This window comes from Callorhinus ursinus, unplaced genomic scaffold (genome assembly GCF_003265705.2).
Source record: "Callorhinus ursinus isolate GAN/ISIS: 27379988/994484 unplaced genomic scaffold, GSC_fseal_2.0 scaffold39, whole genome shotgun sequence".
NCBI lineage: Eukaryota > Metazoa > Chordata > Mammalia > Carnivora > Otariidae > Callorhinus > Callorhinus ursinus.
This window is the reverse complement of record NW_027397101.1, coordinates 3,218,165-3,239,403: the sequence shown is the minus strand read 5'-3', so window position 1 is coordinate 3,239,403 and position 21,239 is coordinate 3,218,165. Positions and strand designations below refer to the sequence as shown.

At 48.8% G+C, this 21,239-nt stretch overlaps 1 protein-coding gene across 1 annotated transcript in view; it reads left to right on the top strand.

Annotated features, from left to right (window-relative positions):
* GOLM1 (golgi membrane protein 1) overlaps positions 1 to 21,239 on the top strand; it is a 52,754-nt gene that overhangs the window by 19,698 nt on the left and 11,817 nt on the right. Inside the window, exons 4-5 of the mRNA XM_073880654.1 lie at positions 11,079 to 11,133; positions 13,535 to 13,637. Coding sequence (XP_073736755.1) covers positions 11,079 to 11,133; positions 13,535 to 13,637 — 158 coding nt within the window. The remainder of the gene's footprint in view (positions 1 to 11,078; positions 11,134 to 13,534; positions 13,638 to 21,239) is intronic.

Sequence of the window (21,239 nt, the reverse complement as noted above, 5' to 3'; positions counted from 1 at the left end):
TGCACATCATTTAAAAGCCCAGACATTCTCAGCTTAGGGGCATGGAGGTGACCACTTCCAGAAAGAATATTCTTCATAAATGTTTGCTGAAGGGAGCTTTTGTAGACCACCTTGATCCGTAAAAGGCACACGTGACTGTGTTTTGAATCTGAAGATACACACGTCGTTCAGGTGAACAGGATTATATAGACGTGGGTTCTGCTTCTCTATTGTTGTATCACAAATCACCCCAAAACATAGGGGTTTAAAACCATGATGGCATTTATTTTGCTCACACACATCTGCAGTTGGGACGGCTCAGGGGAAACTTGTCTCTGTTCCACGTTTCACTGTCTGGGTGCCCGGAGGCTCAGAATCGCCTGAAGCTTCCCTCACTCGTGTGTTCTGGTGTCCTTGACCCGAGATCTTGGTGGGGTCAAGGCCACAACACTTCTGTGTGGCTTTCACGGGGCTGCTAGGCCTCTTGAAGTTTGGAGGCTGGGTTCCTAGGGCGCCGTCCTGACAGGGAGGGAAGGAGAGAGCCTGCAGGACGCTGTCCCCTCTTGTATTCCCAGGGCTACCATGTAACAAAGTACCACAAACCGGGTGGCTTAAAACAACAAAAGTGTATTCTTTCCAGGTTCTGGAGGCTGAAGTTCAAAATCAAGGTGTCAGCAGGGCTGTGCTCCCTTGAAGGCTCTAGGGAGCCTCCTTCCTTAACTGGTTCTGGCCCCCGGTGCCTGCCTGTGGCCTTTGATCCACAGGTGTGTCCCTTCAGCCTCTGCTCCTGCCCTCACCTGGCCGTCTGCTCCAGTGTCTCTGGACCTTCGCCTCTTCTGAGTCCTGCTGACTCTAGCCCACACTCAGGACTTCATTTTACCTTGATTATATCTGTAGAGACCCTTTCTCTAAATAGGGTGATTCTTAGGTTCTGGGTAGACATGAGTTTTGGGGGTACACGGTCCATCCCACAAGGCCTTTTACTGACTGCTTCAGGAATCCGCAGGGGCGCTTCTTCGGCATTCATGGGAGCGGGTCACTAAGGCCAGCCCAAATTGAAAAGGGCGGGAATTAGGCTCCACCTGTGGGAGCAGTGTCCGAGGCCTTGGAGTCACATTCTCAAGCCACCACATTTGTGGTGAAATCCTTTTTTTTTTTTTTTTTAAGATTTATTTATTTGTGAGAGAGCACACAAGCGCAAGAACAGGGGGAGGGACAGAAGCAGAGGGAGAAGCAGACCCCACTGAGCAGGGAGCCTGACACGGAGCTCAATCCCAGGACCCCGGGATCATGACCTGAGCCAAAAGCAGATGCTTAACCGACTGAGCCACCCAGGTGCCTCCCCCCCCCTTTTTTTTTACAGGTAAATACGTGTTTACATATCAAACAAGTTTTTAAAGGGCCTAAGTAAAAACAGATCCTCAGGGGCGCCTGGGTGACTCAATCGGTTAAGCATCTGCCTTTGGCTCAGGTCATGATTCCAGGATCCTGGGATCAGTCGGGCTCCCTGTTCAGTGAGGGGCCTGCTTCTCCCTCTGCCCCTCCCTCCTGTGTGCGCACTTTCTCTCTCTCTCTTTTCTCTCTGTCTGTCATGCTCTCTCTCAAATCTTTTAAAAAAAAAAATCCTTAGATTTTAGTTTTTACCAAAAGCTAATGGAGATTGACTTGTAAAGGTCTGCTTCTTTCCTAAAGTTGGCACAGTGCTTTAATTCAGTCTTTTTATTTTGTTGTCAGAAGGCTGATTATTATTTTTGGGTCTGAAGACTTACCAAGATCTCCGATGCCCCCTGGCCCCCCACTAGTTGCTGCCCCAGAGCCACGAGGCGGCCCTAAAGGCCTGTGAGGGGCAGGTTCCGCTTCATCTCTGAAATGCTTGGAGGAGGAGCCTGAGAGCCCCCGAGGACTGAACGGCCCTTCAGCCAGGGAAGGCCGAGCTTCCTGCTATGGTGTTCGCCTTTTTGCTCTCCAGAGTTAGTCCAAAATAGTTGCTTTTCCTCATCTGTGTCTGTGATCTTCTTCCTGGCCCGTTTCTTGCAGCCATTTTTCCACCTTTGCACTTACGTGTTAAATACGTAAATTAACGCTGCACTAGTGCGAAGAATCACATCTGAGTAGCATTTCATTTATGATGGAAATACGGTTCCTGTATCATTCTGGGAGGGAAGCAGCTGACCTGGAAAAAAGCCGGAGCGCCAGGCTGCAGAGCAGGAGGGGATGGTGGCCACGTGTTAACGGTTTGGTGTCCAGAAAGAGGAAAGCTTGTATAGGCGGAGGGAGGAGTGGCCTGCATCACCTTTGTCACGCACCTGTGTGACCCGTGCCCCAGTCCCGGGCCGACCTGTGCATCCGCGAGGGGCGCGTGTGGTCTGAGAACCCCCTGCTGCCCGGGCTTTGCTGCTGTAAGGGATCGGTCAGCAGGCCTTTCCCTCTGTTGGGCAGTGCGGGTGGCCAGCCAGCCTGCTTTGGCTCGTGGGTTCCTGGGCCGGGTTTGGACTTGGGGCGGGGACCGCTCCCCGCGACTGTAGCTGCGTTTAGTTCCGAGAGTGACTTTCTAAAGAGGAAGTGGTAACGTTAAGAAGTCCGGTCATTTGTCTTACCCGAGAGTTTCCTGAGAGCTTTCCCACCCTCCTGGAAGTGCCTGGTTGGCAGGCTGGCGGGGTGAGCTCTGAGCCCGAGGTGCAGACACGGTGGGGTGGCTGGCCTGCCGAGGGGCCCGCGGGGCTGCTGGGCCCTTCTGTCCCCCTGTATGAATTCTACCGCATTCGGAGTGTTCTGGCTGCTTCTCTCTGGGGCGGCTTCTCTTGCTGAGAGGGTGGTAATTTTCTTCTGGGGAGGCGGTTTTCTCAGGGGGGACCAGAGCAGACTTGCGTGGATAGAAACAGTTTCTCTGATTTTTATCATCTTTGATTGCCGTGATTGATTGAAGACCAAAAGGTTCTAGAAGAGCTTTTCTGTTTTTAATCCACACTGATTTTCCGTATCTTCTGTGCGTTCGCTATTTACTCTGCAGGGTGCTGGGCTGTGCCCGGTGTCCGAGCTGTGCCCGTTGAGTGGCGGGCAAAGACGAGTCAATGGGTCTGTCAGGGCCACTTGCAGGCAGACACACCATTGCAGCTCTTTGAAGCAGAGAGGGCTTAGGGCAGGGAAGCTGGTGCCCACAGAGAGGTGGGAAGGGTCTGGAAGAGCATCCCATCCAGGGGCGGCTCCCAGATGGCTGGACCAGGAGGCTGCCACTGCAGCCTTAGCCCAGAGCCAGGGGCACCCTGCTTCTGGCTCCGTTCTGTACCTCCAACTGCCTGACTGCTCCACCTCTCAGGCTCCCAGGAATGCGTCTGTTTGGAATCTAAATCCCATAGGGAAGGAGTCTGGAGAATTGTCGGGCAGCGGGAGGAGGTGGCCACCGGCCAGTGGCAGGTGGGCTGCGCAGTGGCAGACGGGAACGCACGGGAGGGGCGTCCGCCCAAAATCTGTGTCCCTGGGAACAAGGGGGTCTGTTCAGATTGCAGATTCTCTGGTTTGCTGACGAGATGTGGCCTTCAGACAGCTTTGTGATTAAAGGCGAGTCATTTACCACCCACGCAAAGGAGTGTGTGTTAGGAGAAATGCAGACTCCCTTTCCGGCACTGTCCCCACACTGCAGCAGCTGGCCTCCGTCTCCACCCCACCCCCACCCCCACCCCCACCCCCACGGGATGGGGCCTCGGGTTAATTCCTACCTTTTCATTTATTTTCCCTGTGGCTGGACCAGTGGGAGTCCGGGATTATTCATGTTTAAGAACAATAAGTGGGCTCTGTAACCCGTTGCCCTTGAGTTCTGTTTTCTCTTTAGTCCCTGAGTATCTGTGGACCCCCTGTTTGCAGAACGTCAGAATTTGCAGAGCTGTGGCCTTTCCCACAGGTGAGGGTGGGGGAAATTGTTCAGATCCCCATTTGGAAACAGAAGAACTAAGGCCCACAGAAGGGGTTCAGCCCAGGGCTTCTGCTCCCGCCCCCCAGGCGAGGTCGGCATCAGCACTGGCGGCCCCTGGCGCCAGCCCCGCAGGGAGAGTGGGGCAGTTCCTCGGTTGGTTAGATTTAGGACAAGGGGAATGTTCCTCATCGCTGGTGCTGTCTCTGCTGCCATGAGGGCTTTTCTTCCTCTGAACACAGAGAAGATGTCCAGCTCCCCCCTCACCCCCCCAACCCCGGTCCAGGTCCAGCCAAGCCCATGTCGTGTGCTCTTCTGTCGGAGCAACACTTCACAGCTGCGCTGTCTTTCCTGGGAAGCTGGAAAGTGTCGGGAAGGGAGACCGGGAAGAGCTGAGGGGTGGGGTAGTGCGAAGACTGGGAGGTAAATGTGAGCTGCTCAGGGGAAGGGACCTAAGGTCTCTGGCAGCCGGCAGTTGGTGACAGAAAGATCCAGGGTTTGTGGACGGAGAAGGAGGTCCCTCGTTCTGCCTTAGTCAGCTGCTGGAGAAGCATCAAGGAACCTTCTGGAGTTCCCACTGCGTGTCCTGTTCAGGTCCTCCTGGGAGTTCTCTTTGACCCAGATTATTGAAGGCACGTGGATGGGTGTGACCCAAGAGGCAGTGTGGCAGGTGCTCCAAGGCAGGGGCCGTCTCCTCAGTTTGCCCCTGCCCTCCCCCCTGCCCTCCCCCCTGCCCTCCCCCTGCCCTCCCCCTCCCTCCCCCCCTCCTCCCTCCCCTCCCCCATCTCCCTCCCCTCGCCCCTTCCACGTCCCCCCTCCCTCTTCCATCCCCCCCTTCCCTCCTTCTCTCCTTCCCTCTCTCCAGCCTTGTGCCCCTTCCCAGGGGTGGGTGTGGACCATTCTGCGTCCAGAGCTCCCGCCCCTTGGGCCTCATGCTCATCCCCAGGATGGAGAGCACCCCACGGACCTTGCCCCGCAGAGCTGTGGGCACTGTGATCTGCCCCCAGGAATCCCGGCCTCGGCCCTGGGCCCCTCCAGCCATTCGCAGGTGGGGCTTTCCCAGCCGGCTGGGGCCCGGCATGTTGTTCCTTCTCCCGGGCAGCACGGGACCTTCTGGCAGGAGCCGTTCTGGGCATGTAGGGCAGCTATGCCCCGTGCGTAACTGGGTGTTTTCCTGAGTGGGGTTCTTTTTCCTCAGCTTCACACAGAGTTTGGCTTAATCCCCCACGACCTTCTCTCACAGCTCTGGCTTGAACCCATCGTGCTGTGGCCACGGCCCAGACCCACCTTCCTGCCCCCCCCCGTGAGCCCGTTTGCCCAGTGCCTTGGCCCCCCTCTGACCCCACTCCTGCCCTCCCCACATCCTCACACACTCCTTCACTGACCCACCGACCTGCTCTTTGTGGGGTTTTGCTCTCGTGTTTATTGTGGTAAAATGTGCATAATATAAAACGAGCATTTTAAGCATGTTGAAATGCACGAATCACACTCACGTTGCTATGTACCTGTCACACCGGCCGCCTCCAGGGCTTTCCCATCTCCTCCAGGGAAGCTCTGTCCCCATTAAACACGAACAGCCCATGCCCTCACCCCCCAAGGCCTGGCAACCACGGTTTTTCCTCCTGTCTCTGAATCAGACTACCCTGCATTTTACCCTGCATTTCTCACGTAAGTGGGATCGTGCAATGTTTGTCCTTTTGTTTGGCTTTATTTCACGCAGCAGAATGTCTTCCATACATTAGTGTTCTTTGTTTTTTTTTAAGATTTTATTTATGTGAGAGAGAGCGAGCGAGCATGCATGTGCACGAGGGGAGGGAGGGTCAGAGGGAGAGGGAGAAGCAGACTAGGGGCTCGATCCCAGGACCCCAGGATCATGACCTGAGCGGAAGGCAGACGCCTAACCGACTGAGCCACCCAGGCGCCCCACACGCTGGTGTCCTTGCATTGATACTCTCTGTCTCTGTCTGTGCCGCTTCTCCCCATGCGCGTACAGACACTCACTCCTGTGCCCCTGCCATTTGCTGGACCTAGAATCACCCAGGCTGCGAGTTCCTGTACTTTCTGGTGTCCTGGGTCTCTCACCCCCCAGAGTGGGTCTGGCACTTAGCACTTAGGCCCAGCCTCTCTGAGGACCTTCTCTGGGGGTTGGGACTCAGCCCCCCTCTGCTGTGGCCAGAGCCTGGGGGGACTTGGTGTCGTGTGTCCCCACACACCCCTCCCTTTGCCTTCTGTAGAGGGCCTGTCTGGCAAGCGGGGGTCAGCTGTGTGGATGGCCCACCTTTGTGCCTACAGGCTGAGGCTCGTGCTGGACACCCGATGCCCATGCTGGGCAGGTTTGCTGAGTTCTGGAATTCTTCCTGTGGCCCCTTGGCCGGAGGACAGGCATACATCTCAGTGGCCTGCCTCTCCCAGCCTTTGGCCCACCAGGGCTGTCGGTGTAAAGAGTTTGGGGTGGCAGGGCTTATTTTGGTGGTGTGAGTGGTGATGGTGTGAGTGTGTAATCTTAGCAGGACACCATAAATAGTTAATTGGCCCTTCTTTGCCATCGGGCTTGCTCTCTGCCCTCCCTTCCCGTTCCTCAAGGTCTGTGCTGTCCTTATGGGCAAGTGGCTGGTGAGCACTGAAAATATCACATTTGAGATATGCTGTAAAAGTGTAAAAATATGCTAGATTTCAAAGGTTTGGTATGGAAAAAAGAAATTGCATCAATACTGTTCTATGTTGATGACATCCTGAAATGATAATTTGGTTATGCCAGATTAAATTCAGTATTTAATTTCACCTGTTTCTTTTTGTTTATTGGGACAGAATTCACATAAGCTCAGCATTACCATGTTAATCATTTTACAGTGTATCATTCAGCAGGCTACAGTATGCTCATGATGTGGTGCAGCTTTCAGCACCATCTCATTTCAGAACATTTTCATCACCCCCTAGAGAAATCCCGCACCCATGAAGCAGGCGCTCCCCACTTCCGCTTTCTCCCGCCCCTGGCTCCCACTAATTTACCTTCTGTCTCTCCAGATTTGCCTGCTCTGGGCATTTCCTATCTGCAAAATCCTACATTTTGTGGCCTTTGTGCCTGGCTTCTTGCACTCAGCATAGCGTTTTCAGGGCTCATGGCACGTGTCAGGACCTCGTTCCTCTTTATGGCTGCGCCATGTTTATCCATTCTTCACTCGATGGACATTTGAGCTGTTCCCACCTTTTGGCAGTTATGAATAATTCTGCTGCGAACGTCTGGGGACAGGTGTCGGACGAACATATATTTGTGATTCTCTTGGGTATAAACCCAGGAAGAGGAGTGCTGGGTCATGAGACAACTGTTTAACTTTTGGGGAAACTGCTGAGTCGCTTTCCACAGTGAGTGAGCGCCATTTCCCGTTCTCCTCAGCTGCGTCTCAGGGTTCCAGTTTCTCTGCACTTTCTCCACATCCTTGTCCATACTTATTTTCCTTTTTGCTTTTTATTTATTAATTTTTAACTTGCAGCTCCATCCACATGTGTGAGACGGTGTCTTCTCGTTTGGATTTGTGTTTCTGGGGAATGTGGGCATTTCTCTGGGGCTTATTGGCCATTTGTGTATCATCTTTGGGGGAATGTCTGTGCCAGTCCTTTACCCAGTCTGTTTCTCTTCACTTTAATGTGACTACTAGAAATGGTGAGCTTTCCATACGGGACGGACATTTCGTTTCTCTTGGCTAGCGCTGCTCTGGGAGGTTTCCGAAATTGGTGAGGGGGACGGGGAAGACGAAGGAATATTTCATATTCTTCCTTCATTCTCTGTGTCCTTCACAGGTCACCAAGATTGCTTTCCATTTTGAGGTCCTCTCCCCAAGGCACTAACAGGAGGGTAATTTCATAGGGCTTCTCCAGGCACCGTGGGGTCAAGGGTTAGATAGTCTGAGGGGCCTGTGAGTCCGGCTTAAGTGAAAGGGGCCTCTGGCCTTCAAAGCAGATTATTTCAATGAGCAAAACAGAGCAGTGGAGGGGGCCTTTTCTCCTTTATCACGTGATCTGCGTCCCCCTTGCAGTGAGCTTTCCAAAAGTTAGGATCTTAAAAAGTACGTCATTTACATTTTATGGAGCTTTTAGAGTGGTAGAATTTATTGTCAAATTACTGCTTTGAAAATTTACTTAAACGTCGAGCTTTTTTTTTCTTGGAATCTAACGCGGAAAATAGCTTGATGGAGTAGACTCGTTTCTCAGAACAGTTTTAATACGCTTGTGCGTGGGTGGTTCATCCTGCAGTCTTCTGAGTTCAGTTTCTGGTTACATTCTAGCGGCATTAGTGATGGCGAGCGCCCCCGGGGACGGTCCACACACCCTGGGAGGTGCAGCTTCGCCCAGAGTCACTCTGACTAAAATGTGAAAAATTAGCTCAACAGATGACTGGATAAAGAGAATGTGGCAGCTACATAAGGGTTGTTTAGAATATAAAATTCATTTAAAAATAGTATTATTTAATGCAGATTTTTTTCTTGGATCTCTGAAAAGCTAGAAGCATTTGCATTGTTCCCTGAAAATGATTTAACAAGATTTTCAATAAATATAAAATTACATATGAAAGATCTTGATGGCGTTTTATGATCCTTTTCTCATTTACTTCAGTGCCGACGGTAGTTTTCCATGCACAGGTAAGCAGGTAGGGGAAGATAACTAAAATATTTTTTCTTTGGAAAATTAGAGTCGCGTGGGAGACATTTCCTCAGATAGTTAACAGACTCCAGTGTGGGGTTTTGGGAGTGGGGCCAAGGGGAATGATGGAGAATGTCCTGGGGGAGCCTGTGTGGCTCAGTTGGCGAAGCCTCCAGCTCCTGGTTATGGCTCAGGTCACGATCTGAGGCTCATGAGATCGAGCCCCGTGTTGGGCTCCATGCTGGACGTGGAGCCTGCTTGAGTTTCTCTCTCCCTGTGCCCCCTCCCCTCATTCCCCTGCCCCTGCTCATGTGTGCTTTCTCTTTAAATACATATATATATAGGGGCGCCTGGGTGGCTCAGTTGGTTAAGCGACTGCCTTCGGCTCAGGTCATGATCCTGGAGTCTTGGGATCGAGTCCTGCATCAGGCTCCCTGCTCAGCAGGGAGTCGGCTTCTCCCTCTGACCCTCTTCCCTCTTGTGCTATCTCTCATTCTCTCTCTCAAACAAATAAACAAAAATCTTTAAAAAAAATAAATACATACATACACATATATATGTATATATATATGTGTATGTATGTATATACGAATGGAATCAGACAGTATTTGTCCTTCCGTGAGTGGCTTATGTGGCATTGCACAGTGTGCTCAAGGTTGATCCATGTTGTAACGGTGTATGGCAGACTTTTTTTTTTTTTTTAAGGCTGCATGATATTCCGTTGAATGTAGCTGCCACATTCTCTTTATCCAGTCATCTGTTGAGGATGGGTTGCTTCTAGCTCTTGGCTGTTGTAAGTAGTGCTGCTATGAACCCACAGGGGTGAACATCTCTTCAGGATTCTGCTTTGAGTTCTTTTGGCTCTAGACTTAGAAGTGGGACCGTGGGATCCTGTGGTCTTTTGTGTCTGTGTTGAGCTTGTGCAAGTCTCTCCTGAGTGCAGCAGGCCTTCCCTGCGCTGTGCCCATCTGACTCCCTGCTACGTGCGCCACTGAGGGGTCTCCGCTCTCCCCTGCCCACTAGGGTATCTGCAGACACTCCTCTTGATAATCTTTCCCTGAGATACCATCGCTGTGACTTCCTTCCTTTTTTTTTTTTTTTTTTTTATTCATTTGAGACACAGAGATAGCATGAGCAGGGAGAAAGGCAGAGGGAGAGGGAGAAGCAGGCTCCCTGCTGAGCCAGGAGCCCGATGTGGGGCTCGATCCCAGGACCCTGGGATCATGACCTGAGCCGAAGGCAGACGCTTAGCCATCTCAGCCACCCAGGTGCCCCACTTCCCTCTTTTGTACCAGGAAATGTTCCGAGTCCTCAGATCTCCCAAAATAAACATGGTTTGTTTGGCCACATTTAATTTCTGGCTGCACCCCTGTACTCCAGAAAGCTCTGTCCAAGCCACAGAAAAAGTAAGGGCTGGACAGAGGTCCAGGAGGAAGCCAGAGGCGCAGACGTAGGAGACGGTGCAGTTGTCATTGTCCCCCGTTAGGCAGGACCCAGGCAGAAACGTGTCCCCAAGTTGTGGGCCGCGTGTCCTGGGTGTGGTATCTTGCAAGCTTTGTTGCTTATGACACGGTATGAAATGTGCACATTTCACGGTGTGCACAGCTCTGTGTGTACAAAACAGCGGCCGTGTGATGTGCTCTAATAGTGAAGATCCCAGTCCCCTCTTTGTCAGGTTTTTGTTTGCTTTAGGCTCAGGGTACAGCCCACTAGCCTGGTATCCTGCTGGGGGGAGGGGGGTTAGATCCCAGCAGGGGATCTAACAAGTAGTGAGCAACAGCTTGCTTTCTGGATCAGGCTTTGCCTGTTGGCTGTGAAGAAAGCCCTGTGGCCTTGAGTCTCTTAAGCAATCTGTGCCTCAGTTTTCTGCCCTCTAAGATGGAATAATGTGCTGCCTGCCTCTTAGAACCCGGGGTGAGGAGTAAGCGAGCGAGCGGACTGCAGAGCTCAGAAGGGCACCTGGAGACCGTGACCACTCGCTCATGCGCACGGGCTGCTTGTGACATACGCTCCACACTCCCTTTCCTCACTTTTCCCTCGGTTTTCACTGTTCGCCGAGTCCTGTGTTGTTCCTTCCTCTTCCTCTGTTTTCAGCCTCCCCAGCTTGTTGTCACTTCGTGTGAGCCCCTCTGTCCCCCACCCCCACCCCCACCGGCAGTAAGGAGCCCTTCCTCTGCTCTGTTCCCCACCCTGGGGTGCAGTCGGGCCTGTGGCTCAGGATGTGACCGCGCCCGGCCCCCCAGAGAAAGTCCAGCTTTCGTGGAGGGGAGCGTGTCTGGGGCGAAAACAGCGAGAGGATCCATTTAGCCCTTGCTCGGGTTATAGGCTGTTGTTGGGACAGCAAACCTCTCACCGTGTGAGCACCTTTTCCGGCTGCAGCAGTATCTGAGAGCTCGGCGGGAGAGCTGTGCCCAGTCCCTCCAACAGCTGCTGGGGCGCGGCAGGTGGGGCGGGGGTGTTGCTGCTCCCTTTTCCCAACGGGAACATCTTATCAAGGCTCTTCTAAGTTGGTAGTTTGCAGGCACGTTTCATTCTGTGTTTATCTTCCTTGCAGGCCGTTTTGGTGAATAATATCACCACAGGTGAGAGGCTCATCAGAAGCCTGCAAGGTGAGTTCTCATCCCCTCCTTTACACCAGATGTTAGGCCTTTTAGGAAAAGCCCGCCTTTCCTCTTGTCCCTCTCTAGCGGCTCTCCTTCTAATCTAATGATGGGTAGGATCACGAGTAATTGAGCAATCTTTATTCTTCTTGCCAAATTACAGTTCCTTAAAGAGATTTTTCCTTTTAAAAATGTTGCTGAACACATTGTAAGGTGTTAGGTACAGAATTCAGATTCTCAGTTTTTGATAGGTTAAGAAGTATACAGAACAGATCACCTATCACATACATATAAAATATGTGTAGTATATATAGGATTTCTTTTAAATGGGCCACCCTGAATTCAGATTTCCCTAATGAAAATTATAAAAATTATCTAGTCCAATTTAATTCCACTTCTTTCCTGCCCTGATTCAGTTTGGCAGCCAGGGCTGGTTTCTGTCGGGCCTTGGGAAGCAGCGGTGATGAGGGCAGTCACGGGGTGAGCCCCTCTGTGGTCGGCTCCCCCTTCCGCTCTGACTGAGGGGCTCCGCAGGCCCTGGGTGATCCTGGGGCCTGGTGAAAGGGGGTCTCATGAGGCCGGCCTTTGCCGGGGGTAGGAAGCTCCCATGGGCCCCCCATCCTCACTTCTGCCTCTGGGACGGGAAGGTCTGTCTAGAGCCGTACCATCCAGAGTGGTGGCCACGAGCCATGTGGCCTGTGAACCCCTGAAACGTGGCTAGTGGGATGGAACTGGATTTTAAATTTTTGTGTAATTTTCAGTGATTTAAGTTAGAGACTGAAACTCGACTCTGTTGGGAGCACTAAGCATTTACAACTTATATATTAGTCTACTTTTTAACTGTACATTTGATGAAACCTAAATTCAGATCAAGCATTCCCAGTGCAGATTTAACGTCTGGATTGAGATATGCTCTAATTGTACACACCAGATTTCAGAGACATAGTATGAAAGAATATAAAATATCTCGTTCATAATTTTTTTATATTCATTGTGTGTTAGCACGATAATGTTGCATAGCTGTTGAGTTCAATCAAATGTATTATTAAAAGTAATAATACACCTGGTTTAGATCTTAGAAATGTGGTTGCTAGAAAAATTATCTACGTGGCTTGCCTTGTAGTTCCGCTGGACAGTGCTGGCCTAGGATTCTCATTCCACATCTGGTTCTAAGACTATGAGTAGGGGAGATTCAGGGTTATACAAAGTTACATGGGTCACTGGACTGCTGGGGGCTTTGTAGAGCTCCCCTTTCTTGTCTGGCCTTTTGAGATGCATCCACGTTGTGGATATCAGATTATTCCTTCTGTTGCCGAGCAGTATCCCCTCACCCCATACTTGGTTTGCTTGTGGGAGTTTTCTTACTGTGCAGTCATTATTGAGGTGTAACTTACACCTACTAAAGTGTACCCTTTGTGGTATAGAGTTCTGTGTTTGGACAAATGCACAGTCCCCTGGACCGACACAGCCACGACCAGACCCTGTCCCTCCAGGAAGTGCCCCCCCAACCTTTTGTAGTCAGTCCCCTGCCTCAGCCTCCAGCACCCCAGGTGGTACTACGACCCCAGAGTTTTAACTCTTCAAGCATCTCCTAGAACTGCTTATGAGATGGAGCCTTGTTGCTGTGTGTTTGGCATTTCATTGAGTCCTTCACTTTCATTTCATTTTCCCCCTAGAGAGCCCTGTAGGTGTAGAGTTACAGGGACAAACCTCGGGGATGCGGGTGTGTGTCCGGAGCTGAGTCCCAGGCCCCAGTGGCGGCCTTGTGGCCACTCTGCTGTCACCTCTGTGGCAGCCTTGGTCTGGCGCTTGGTCAGCGGCTGCTATTTCTGCAAGGCTTTTAGGAGCCGAGAGGCCAGGGCAGCAGGGCTGGCTGATGAATCTCCTCAGGGAGGCTGCCGTTTCCCAAATGGGGGCAGGGGAGGTGGGGTGACTGGATGAGCACAGGCCTCCGGGAATGGCCGGTGTGGACGAGCGGGAGGAGGGGGCGGCCGGTAGGTAACCTGGTGGCCCAGGACGGGGGTCCGCCATGAGTGGCTGCTTACCTGAGCAGATGTTGATATCCGTGTTTCACAGGCTGAAGGGTAAGTCTGCTGGGGACCAGGGGACACGGTGGGACAGCTCAGGGTTTAGGATGTCTAAGAAACACCCGAACAGAACCTCTGAACGCATTTTAAAGATCAGAGGTCAAAATATCGATTTAAGAGAGAGATTTGGAAAAGAGGGTGCAGGTTCCAGTTGGGTTGCAGATTCCCAAGGCTCCTCCACGGTTCTGGAATGTTCTCATCCCTCTCTCCTCCCCACCCTTACTCTCCTGTGTGCCATTGCCCACTGTGTTCTGACGCGTCTGCTGTTGTCATGACGGTCATGCCCGCGACCTGCCGGATTCTGGGTCGTCCTCTTGCCTCAGACCAGTTGAAGGCCCTGCAGAAGAACTACGGCAGGCTGCAGCAGGATGTGCTCCAGTTCCAGAGGAACCAGACCAACCTGGAGCGGAAGTTCTCCTACGACCTGTAAGTATGCCTCCGCGTGTGGGGCCCACCCCTGGGGGGCTGCCGTGGGGGTGAGCCGGGGGGGTCGGTGTGCGCTGTGCCCACCCTTCTGGTCCTGGCACGTTGGTGCTCTGCAGGAGGCCCGGTGCACTTTATTCTGTACGCGTGAGCCGTGCCTCAGAAAGCTGGGCAAGAGGGTGAGCCAGTGGCTCATGATACAGGATACACAAGAGGGTGGTGTTCCTGAGCAGGAAATGATTTATCAACATGCTTTGTAAAGTCACTTTAAGTTTTAAAATGCAGGTGTACCGGTTAAGTCAATAATGGAAAGCCTTTAAAAATATCTGAGCACGGAAGTGCTCAGACACGCCCCATGTCCACCTCCTAGACTGAAAGGCGTCTTGGCATCCTATGAGTGATTTATCTCTGGGTGTTGGCATGTGGACATTCTGTTTCTCTGAGACTTCTAGTGTCTTTCCAGATTTCTGCCGTGAGAATAGAGCACTTTTATTTTTCAGCTTTATTGAAGTATGAGTGACAGATACTCATTGTGTATATTTAAGGTATAAAATATGAAATTTTGATATGCCTCTACATTGTGAAATCATGTCCCCGATGAAGCTAATTAACCATAAACTTCGTGCATGTGTGGTGAGAACACTTAGGATCTACGCTTTCAGCACATTCGAGGTGTATGTTGTTAGCAACTGTAGTCCCCATGCTGCCCATTCTCTCCCCAGCTTACAGTTAGGACTGTCCATTTTAAAAGGATGATAACTTCAGTTGCATACAAAAACCCTACACGTTTACTTCTCAGAGTATTTTTATGACCAAAAAAACAATAAACTTTCAAAAGGTTAGCTAAACCGTATAGTAAGATAGTAAAAACCAATTTAGAGAGAGGAGAATAAATTCTAGTCTGTATTCCCCTCCCCCAAAAGCAGCATGGCTCAGGCACAGGGGGTCTGGGATTCAGGCAACCAGCCACCTGTGAGCCCATTCCTCTTTTCCATTTGCTGACTTCTCCCTAGTCCGTTTTCCAAGGTCATATGGATTTTTCACATCATTGCAGTCACTGGTAACATTTTTAAATCATTGTTTTCCACTTAACCTGTGTTATGTATAAATAAAAGTCCATACTGCTCCAAAATGTATCATTAAAAATGGCTGGTTAATACTGTGGAGGCATGGAATTTAATTCATGATTTCCCTGTTTTGGATAATTAGGTTACTTCTGAGTTTTGATTATTATAACTAGCCTGATATCACTGTGTGTAATTTTTAAAGATTATTATTTTGGATTATTTCCTTCTAAAACAGGATTTGGCTGTAGGTTCAGTGTCATAAATTGCGTAGTTGCCTTCTGAATGAGTTTCCTCACCCCACTGCCCTCATTGGGATTTTGAGGTCCTTCCAAAAGATTGTGCACTCACTGTGATATCTTCCTGATCACTTTAAAACCAACTACTACTAAAACCAGGAAGCCCCAAATATATAAATATGCAGAGGACATGCACCAACAGTCAATACAAAGGGAAACGTAATTAGAAAATATGCATTTGGAACCTTCTTCAGCTAGGCCAGTGGTTCTCAATTTTGGGTGGCGATTTTGCTCCCAGGAGACCTTTGGCAATGTCCGGAGACCTGCGGCCAGCATCCTGCAATGCACAGGGCAGGCCCCATAACAGAGTTTTCTCTGGCCTCAAACATGGTAGTCTTCAGTTGAGAATCCCTGAGCTAGGCTAGTAATCAACGAGGTACATTCAGACAAAAGTGAAGACGGCCCCAGTCTAATTATCATTCATCCTTAGAAGATACCTTCACACACCTTTCCCTTCCATTCATTCAAATAGGATAAGCCTTTAATGGCCTCACTTGATAACTATTGACTCAGAAGATGTTCACCTAGCTGGAAATCAGCAGTCCACCAGGCCCGGTGACGGGGAGGGTGGCCCTGCTCCCCATGTTGGGGCAGACAGCAGAATGGCTAGGCATGCTGGACTCACCCTTTTTCTCTTAGGAGGTTGATGGCTAGATTGAAACTCTTTCTGACTGATGTCAGTATTGAGGTAGTTGTCCCCAAAGTGTTATACCGGATACAGCGTGTTTCCTGGGGATGGTGTTCATGGAATGCTGGAAGCTTGAAAGAGTTATTCTTACTGCCTTTGGATTATAGACCCTTTTTGAGAATCTGATAAAAGGTACGGACCCCTTGTTAGCAATATCTGCAAAGTTGTGCATTCAGTTTGTGGGACATCAGAAGCTTCCCTGCACACCCTCTGTGAAAGCATCCTGTCGGGTCTAAAGCCTTTTTAGAAGGCAGTGCTGGGAGTCAAAGAGCTGACAGCAAGGGCAGGTTTCCTTTTTTTTTTTTTTTTTTTTTTAAGATTTTATTTATCCATTTGAGAGAGAGAGAATGAGAGATAGCACGAGAGGGAAGAGGGTCAGAGGGAGAAGCAGACTCCCCGCCGAGCAGGGAGCCCGATGCGGGACTCGATCCCAGGACTCCAGGATCCTGACCTGAGCTGAAGGCAGTCGCTTAACCAACTGAGCCACCCAGGCGCCCCAAGGGCAGGTTTCCTGATGCAGAGGTTAGTTCTTCCATATCAGTGTCCCCGCTTCTCACTCCTACACCTGTGGCAGACATTACTAAGTGATCACTGTTCTTGGTCGTTCTTGGTCCACACACTGCCTTGCCGGCTTTCTCCCCAAAGCACTTAGGGTTGGTTTCTCACGTGAACTGCTTGTCATCTCTCCACTCCATGAGGAAATAGTTTGCAAAAGCTGTTACTGGAATAGAACAGCACTGCTCTGATGCTTGGCGTCCTGGACGATCGGGTCGTCCACCTTCATAGATTCCCGTATGGCATACATTCCATTTACAGTACTCCACCCATCGATCGCACTGGTTAGAATAACCCTGGCAGCAGGTCCTGTATGTCTCTACGTTGTAGCTCTAGTTGATGACTGAATGGTTACCATGTGCATGTAAGCAGAAGCTCACCTGAGGCCTTCGGGAAGTCACACCGTCACTGTCCACGTGACCTGAGTCGCAGGACTTGAGCTTCGTTCTGAGGTTGTTCCCTTCCTGCTGTGGAGCTGGAATGTGGAAAGCTGGTTTTCACCCGCAAGGCTGGGAGAGAGAGGCTCTTTGTACTTGATTTTGGCAGGGCTGAGAGCAGGTGAAAACAGTACAGATTTCCCATTTGTAGGTTTTTAAAGGTTCAGGAATGGCTATGCCCCTGTTCATTGGCTGGTACTGAGCTTCTGGGATACTGTCTGCTAACAGTGAACTGGCATGTTTAGTACGTTCAGGATATAGATGTCTCTGTGTTTAAGCTACTGTGGGCTAGTCTACCACCTGTGACTTGCATGTTTGTGAGAATTTTATTTAAATGAACTTTTCAGCGAGTCTTCTCTTGATCTGTATGCTGTCCAAGGTCCAGAAGTCTGTCTTTCACTGTTTCTGCAATACCTGATGCCCTTCTCTGCGTGTGGTTCACGGAGGCCCACAGAGTCCTTTGAACTGCAGGTCACATTACAAAGTTAGGGGCTGAGTGCTGCACAGCTGGCTCTGAAGGGCCCGTGACCCAGAAGAGAGTGCGGCGCAGAGCCAGGAAACCCCAAGTTGGGCTTCTGCTTTCAGCCTTATCACTCTCTCTCTCTCTGACCCTGGTGACCTTCCCAGCTTCCTTATCTGTACAAGTGGGTAATTCTCTCAATTACTTTACAACCCTGGCACCCAAGATACTCTTAAATTCTAGGCTGAAATGTGCAGTGATGCTTCAGAATATTTTAGCTAAATGGGGGCTCAGTCTGAGTTAGTGATGAGCTCCATCAACAACTCTCTGATACTGGCTGGGCGTCCTCCAGTTCAGTTTCTTTTTCTTTTTAAAAAATGAATCTTAAATTTTGGAAGTTTCAGTTTTACAGAATTATTATAAGAGTTCCTGTATACTGCAGACCCAGTTTCCCTACTGTTAACACTTGACATTGAGTGTTATTTGGCACAGTTAATGAACCAGTATGGATACATCATTATTAACTAAAGTTCCTACTTTATCTGTGTTTCCTCAGTTTTCCCCTAATGTCCTTTTTCTTTTTCAGGACCCCACAATCCATCTGTTCATGTTTTCTTAGCGTCCTCTTGGCTATGACCATTTCTCAGACTTATTTTTTATAATCTTGTTAGTTTTAAGGAGTGCTGGTCAGCTGTTTTGTAGAATGTTTTCCGGTTGGGATTTATCTGGTGTTTTTTTCATGGTTAAACTGGGGCAGCACATTTCTGGGAGGAAGGCCACAGAGGTAAAGTGCCACTTTCATTACTTTGTATCAGGGGCACATACCATCCATATGACCTGTCGCTGTTGATGTTAATCTTGATTACCTTGCTGAGGTAAGGTTTGTCTGGTTTCTTCACCACAAAGTTACTCTGGTATTTCTCCCTCTGTACTATAGTCTTAGGAAGGAAGTCAGCATGTACAGCCTACACCTAAAGATTGGGGAGTTATGCTCCATTTCCTAAGGGCAGAGTGTCTGTATCAGCTGTTTGGAATTTTCCTGCACAGGAGAGCTGGCTCTTCGTAACTACCAAGTTATTTATATCAATATGGACTTTGGGTTATAATCCAGTACTATTCTAATTTTTGCTCCCATTGTTCCAGCTTTGGTCACATCCCCAGCATTGTGCCCCTGCCCCCTTTTTGGGCACTTTGTTATACCCTCTGGCACCAAAAGATGCTGCGGGCTCATCTCTTGTATATCCTGTTCCAATCCTAGAATCACCCAATCAACCATTTCTTTTTTTTTTTTTTTAATTGGAGAGTGGTATTAAGCCAAGATCTGGGTATTAGGTGTGATTGTTGCTGGGCCCTATATCAGCTGCAGAGTAAAGAGACCTGTGTGTGTACTAACCTGTGTTATATACAGACATTGATGAATATAGGTTTCCAGCTGTATTCATACTAACCAAGCATAAGTTCATACTGGTGTCTCCAATTCGAAGTTAACACAATAGTATATAATTGGATATGTTCTCAACTAGGGACAATATGCAAATATTAATATTTTGTGGCTCAAAATATTTTTATATATTTTTTTAAATAATTTTTTATTGCTTTGTTAATCACCATACATTACATCATTAGTTTTTGATGTAGTGTTCCGTGATTCATTGTTTCTGCATTAACACCCAGTGCTCCATGCAGAATGTGCCCTCTTTAATACCCATCACCAGGCTAACCCATCCCCCCACGCCCCCTCCCCTCTAGAACCCTCAGTTTGTTTTTCAGAGTCCATCGTCTCTCATGGTTCGTCTCCCCCTCCGACTTACTCCCCTTCATTCTTCCCCTCCTGCTATCTTCTTCTTCTTTTTTTTTCTTAACATATATTGCATTATTTGTTTCAGAAGTACAGATCCGTGATTCATCACTCTTGTACAATTCACAGTGTTCACCATAGCACATACCCTCCCCAATGTCTATCACCCAGCCACCTGATCCCTCCCACCCCCCACCACTCCAGCAACCCTCAGTTTGTTTCCTGAGATTAAGAATTCCTCATATCAGTGAGGTCATATGATACATGTTTTTCTCTGATTGACTTATTTCACTCAGCATAACACCCTCCAGTTCCATCCACATCGTTGCAAATGGCAAGATCTCATTCCTTTTGATGGCTGCATAATATTCCATTGTGTATATATACCACTTCTTCTTTATCCATTCATCTGTCGATGGACATCTTGGCTCTTTCCACAGTTTGGCTATCGTGGACGTTGCTGCTATAAGCACTGGGGTGCACGTACCCCTTCAGATCCCTACATTTGTATCTTTGTGGTAAATACCCAGTAGTGCAATTGCTGGATCGTATGGTACCTCTATTTTCAACTGTTTGAGGAACCTCCATACTGTTTTCCAGAGTGGTTGCACCAGTTGCATTCCCACCAACAGTGTAGGAGGGTTCCCCTTTCTCCGCATCCCCGCCAACATCTGTCGTTTCCCGACTTGTTAATTTTAGCCATTATGACAGGTGTGAGGTGGTATCTCATTGAGGTTTTGATTTGGATTTCCCTGATGCCGAGCGATGTTGAGCACTTTTTCATGTGTCTGTTGGCCATTTGGATGTCTTCTTTAGAAAAATGTCTGTTCATGTCTTCTGCCCACTTCTTGATTGGATTATTTGTTCTTTGGGTGTTGAGTTTGATAAGTTCTTTATAGATTTTGGATACTACCCCTTTATCTGATATGTCATTTGCAAATATTTTCTCCCATTCTGTCGGTTGTCTTTTGGTTTTGTGGACTGTTTCTTTTGCTATGCAAAAGCTTTTTATCTTGATGAAATCCCAATAGTTCATTTTTGCCCTTCCTTCCCTTGCCTTTGGCAATGTTTCTAGGAAGAAGCTGCTGTGGCTGAGGTCGAAGAGGTTGCTGCCTGTATTCTCCTTTAGGATTTGGATGGACTCCTGTCTCACGTTTAGGTCTTTCAACCATTTGGAGTCTCTTTTTGTGTGTGGTGTAAGGAAACGGTCCAGTTTCATTCTTCTGCATGTGGCTGTCCAATATTCCCAACACCATTTGTTGAAGAGACTGTCTTTTTTCCATTGGACATTCTTGCCTGCTTTGTCAAAGAGGAGTTGACCATAGAGTTGAGGGTCCATTTCTGGGCTCTCTCTTCTGTTCCATTGATCTATGTGTCTGTTTTTGTGCCAGTACCATACTGTCTTGATGATGACAGCTTGGTAATAGAGCTGGAAGTCCGGAATTGTGATGCCGCCACCTTTGCTTTTCTTTTTCAATATTCCTCTGGCTATTCGGGGTCTCTTCTGGTTCCATACAAATTTTAGAATTATTTGTTCCATTTCTTTGAAAAAGGTGGATGGTATTTTGATGGGGATTGCATTGAATGTGTAGATTGCTCTAGGTAGCATTGACATCTTCACAATGTTTGTTCTTCCAATCCATGAGCATGGAACGTTTTTCCATTTCCTTGTGTCTTCTTCAATTTCTTTCATGAGTATTTTATAGTTTTCTGAGTACAGATCCTTTGCCTCTTTGGTTAAATTTATTCCTAGGTATCTTACGGTTTTGGGTGCAATTTAAATTGGATCGACTCCTTGATTTGTCTCTCTTCTGTCTTGTTGGTGTATAGGAATGCCACTGATTTCTGTGCATTGATTTTATATCCTGCCACTTTACTGAATTCCTGTATGAATTCTAGCAGTTTTGGGGTGGAGTCTTTTGGGTTTTCCACATACAGTATCATATCATCTGCAAAGAGTGAGAGTTTGACTTCCTCTTTGCCGATTTGGATGCCTTTGATTTCTTTTTGTTGTCTGATTGCTGTGGCTAGGACTTCTAATACTATGTTGAATAGCAGTGGTGAGAGTGGACATCCCTGCGCATTCCTGACCTTAGGGGAAAAGCTTTCAGCTTTTCCTCATTGAGAATGATATTTGCTGTAGGTTTTTCATAGATGGCTTTTATGATATTGAGGTATGTACCCTCTATCCCTATACTCTGAAGAGTTTTGATCAAGAAAGGATGCTGTACTTTGTCAAATGCTTTTTCTGCATCTATTGAGAGGATCATATGATTCTTGTTCTTTCTTTTGTTAATGTATTGT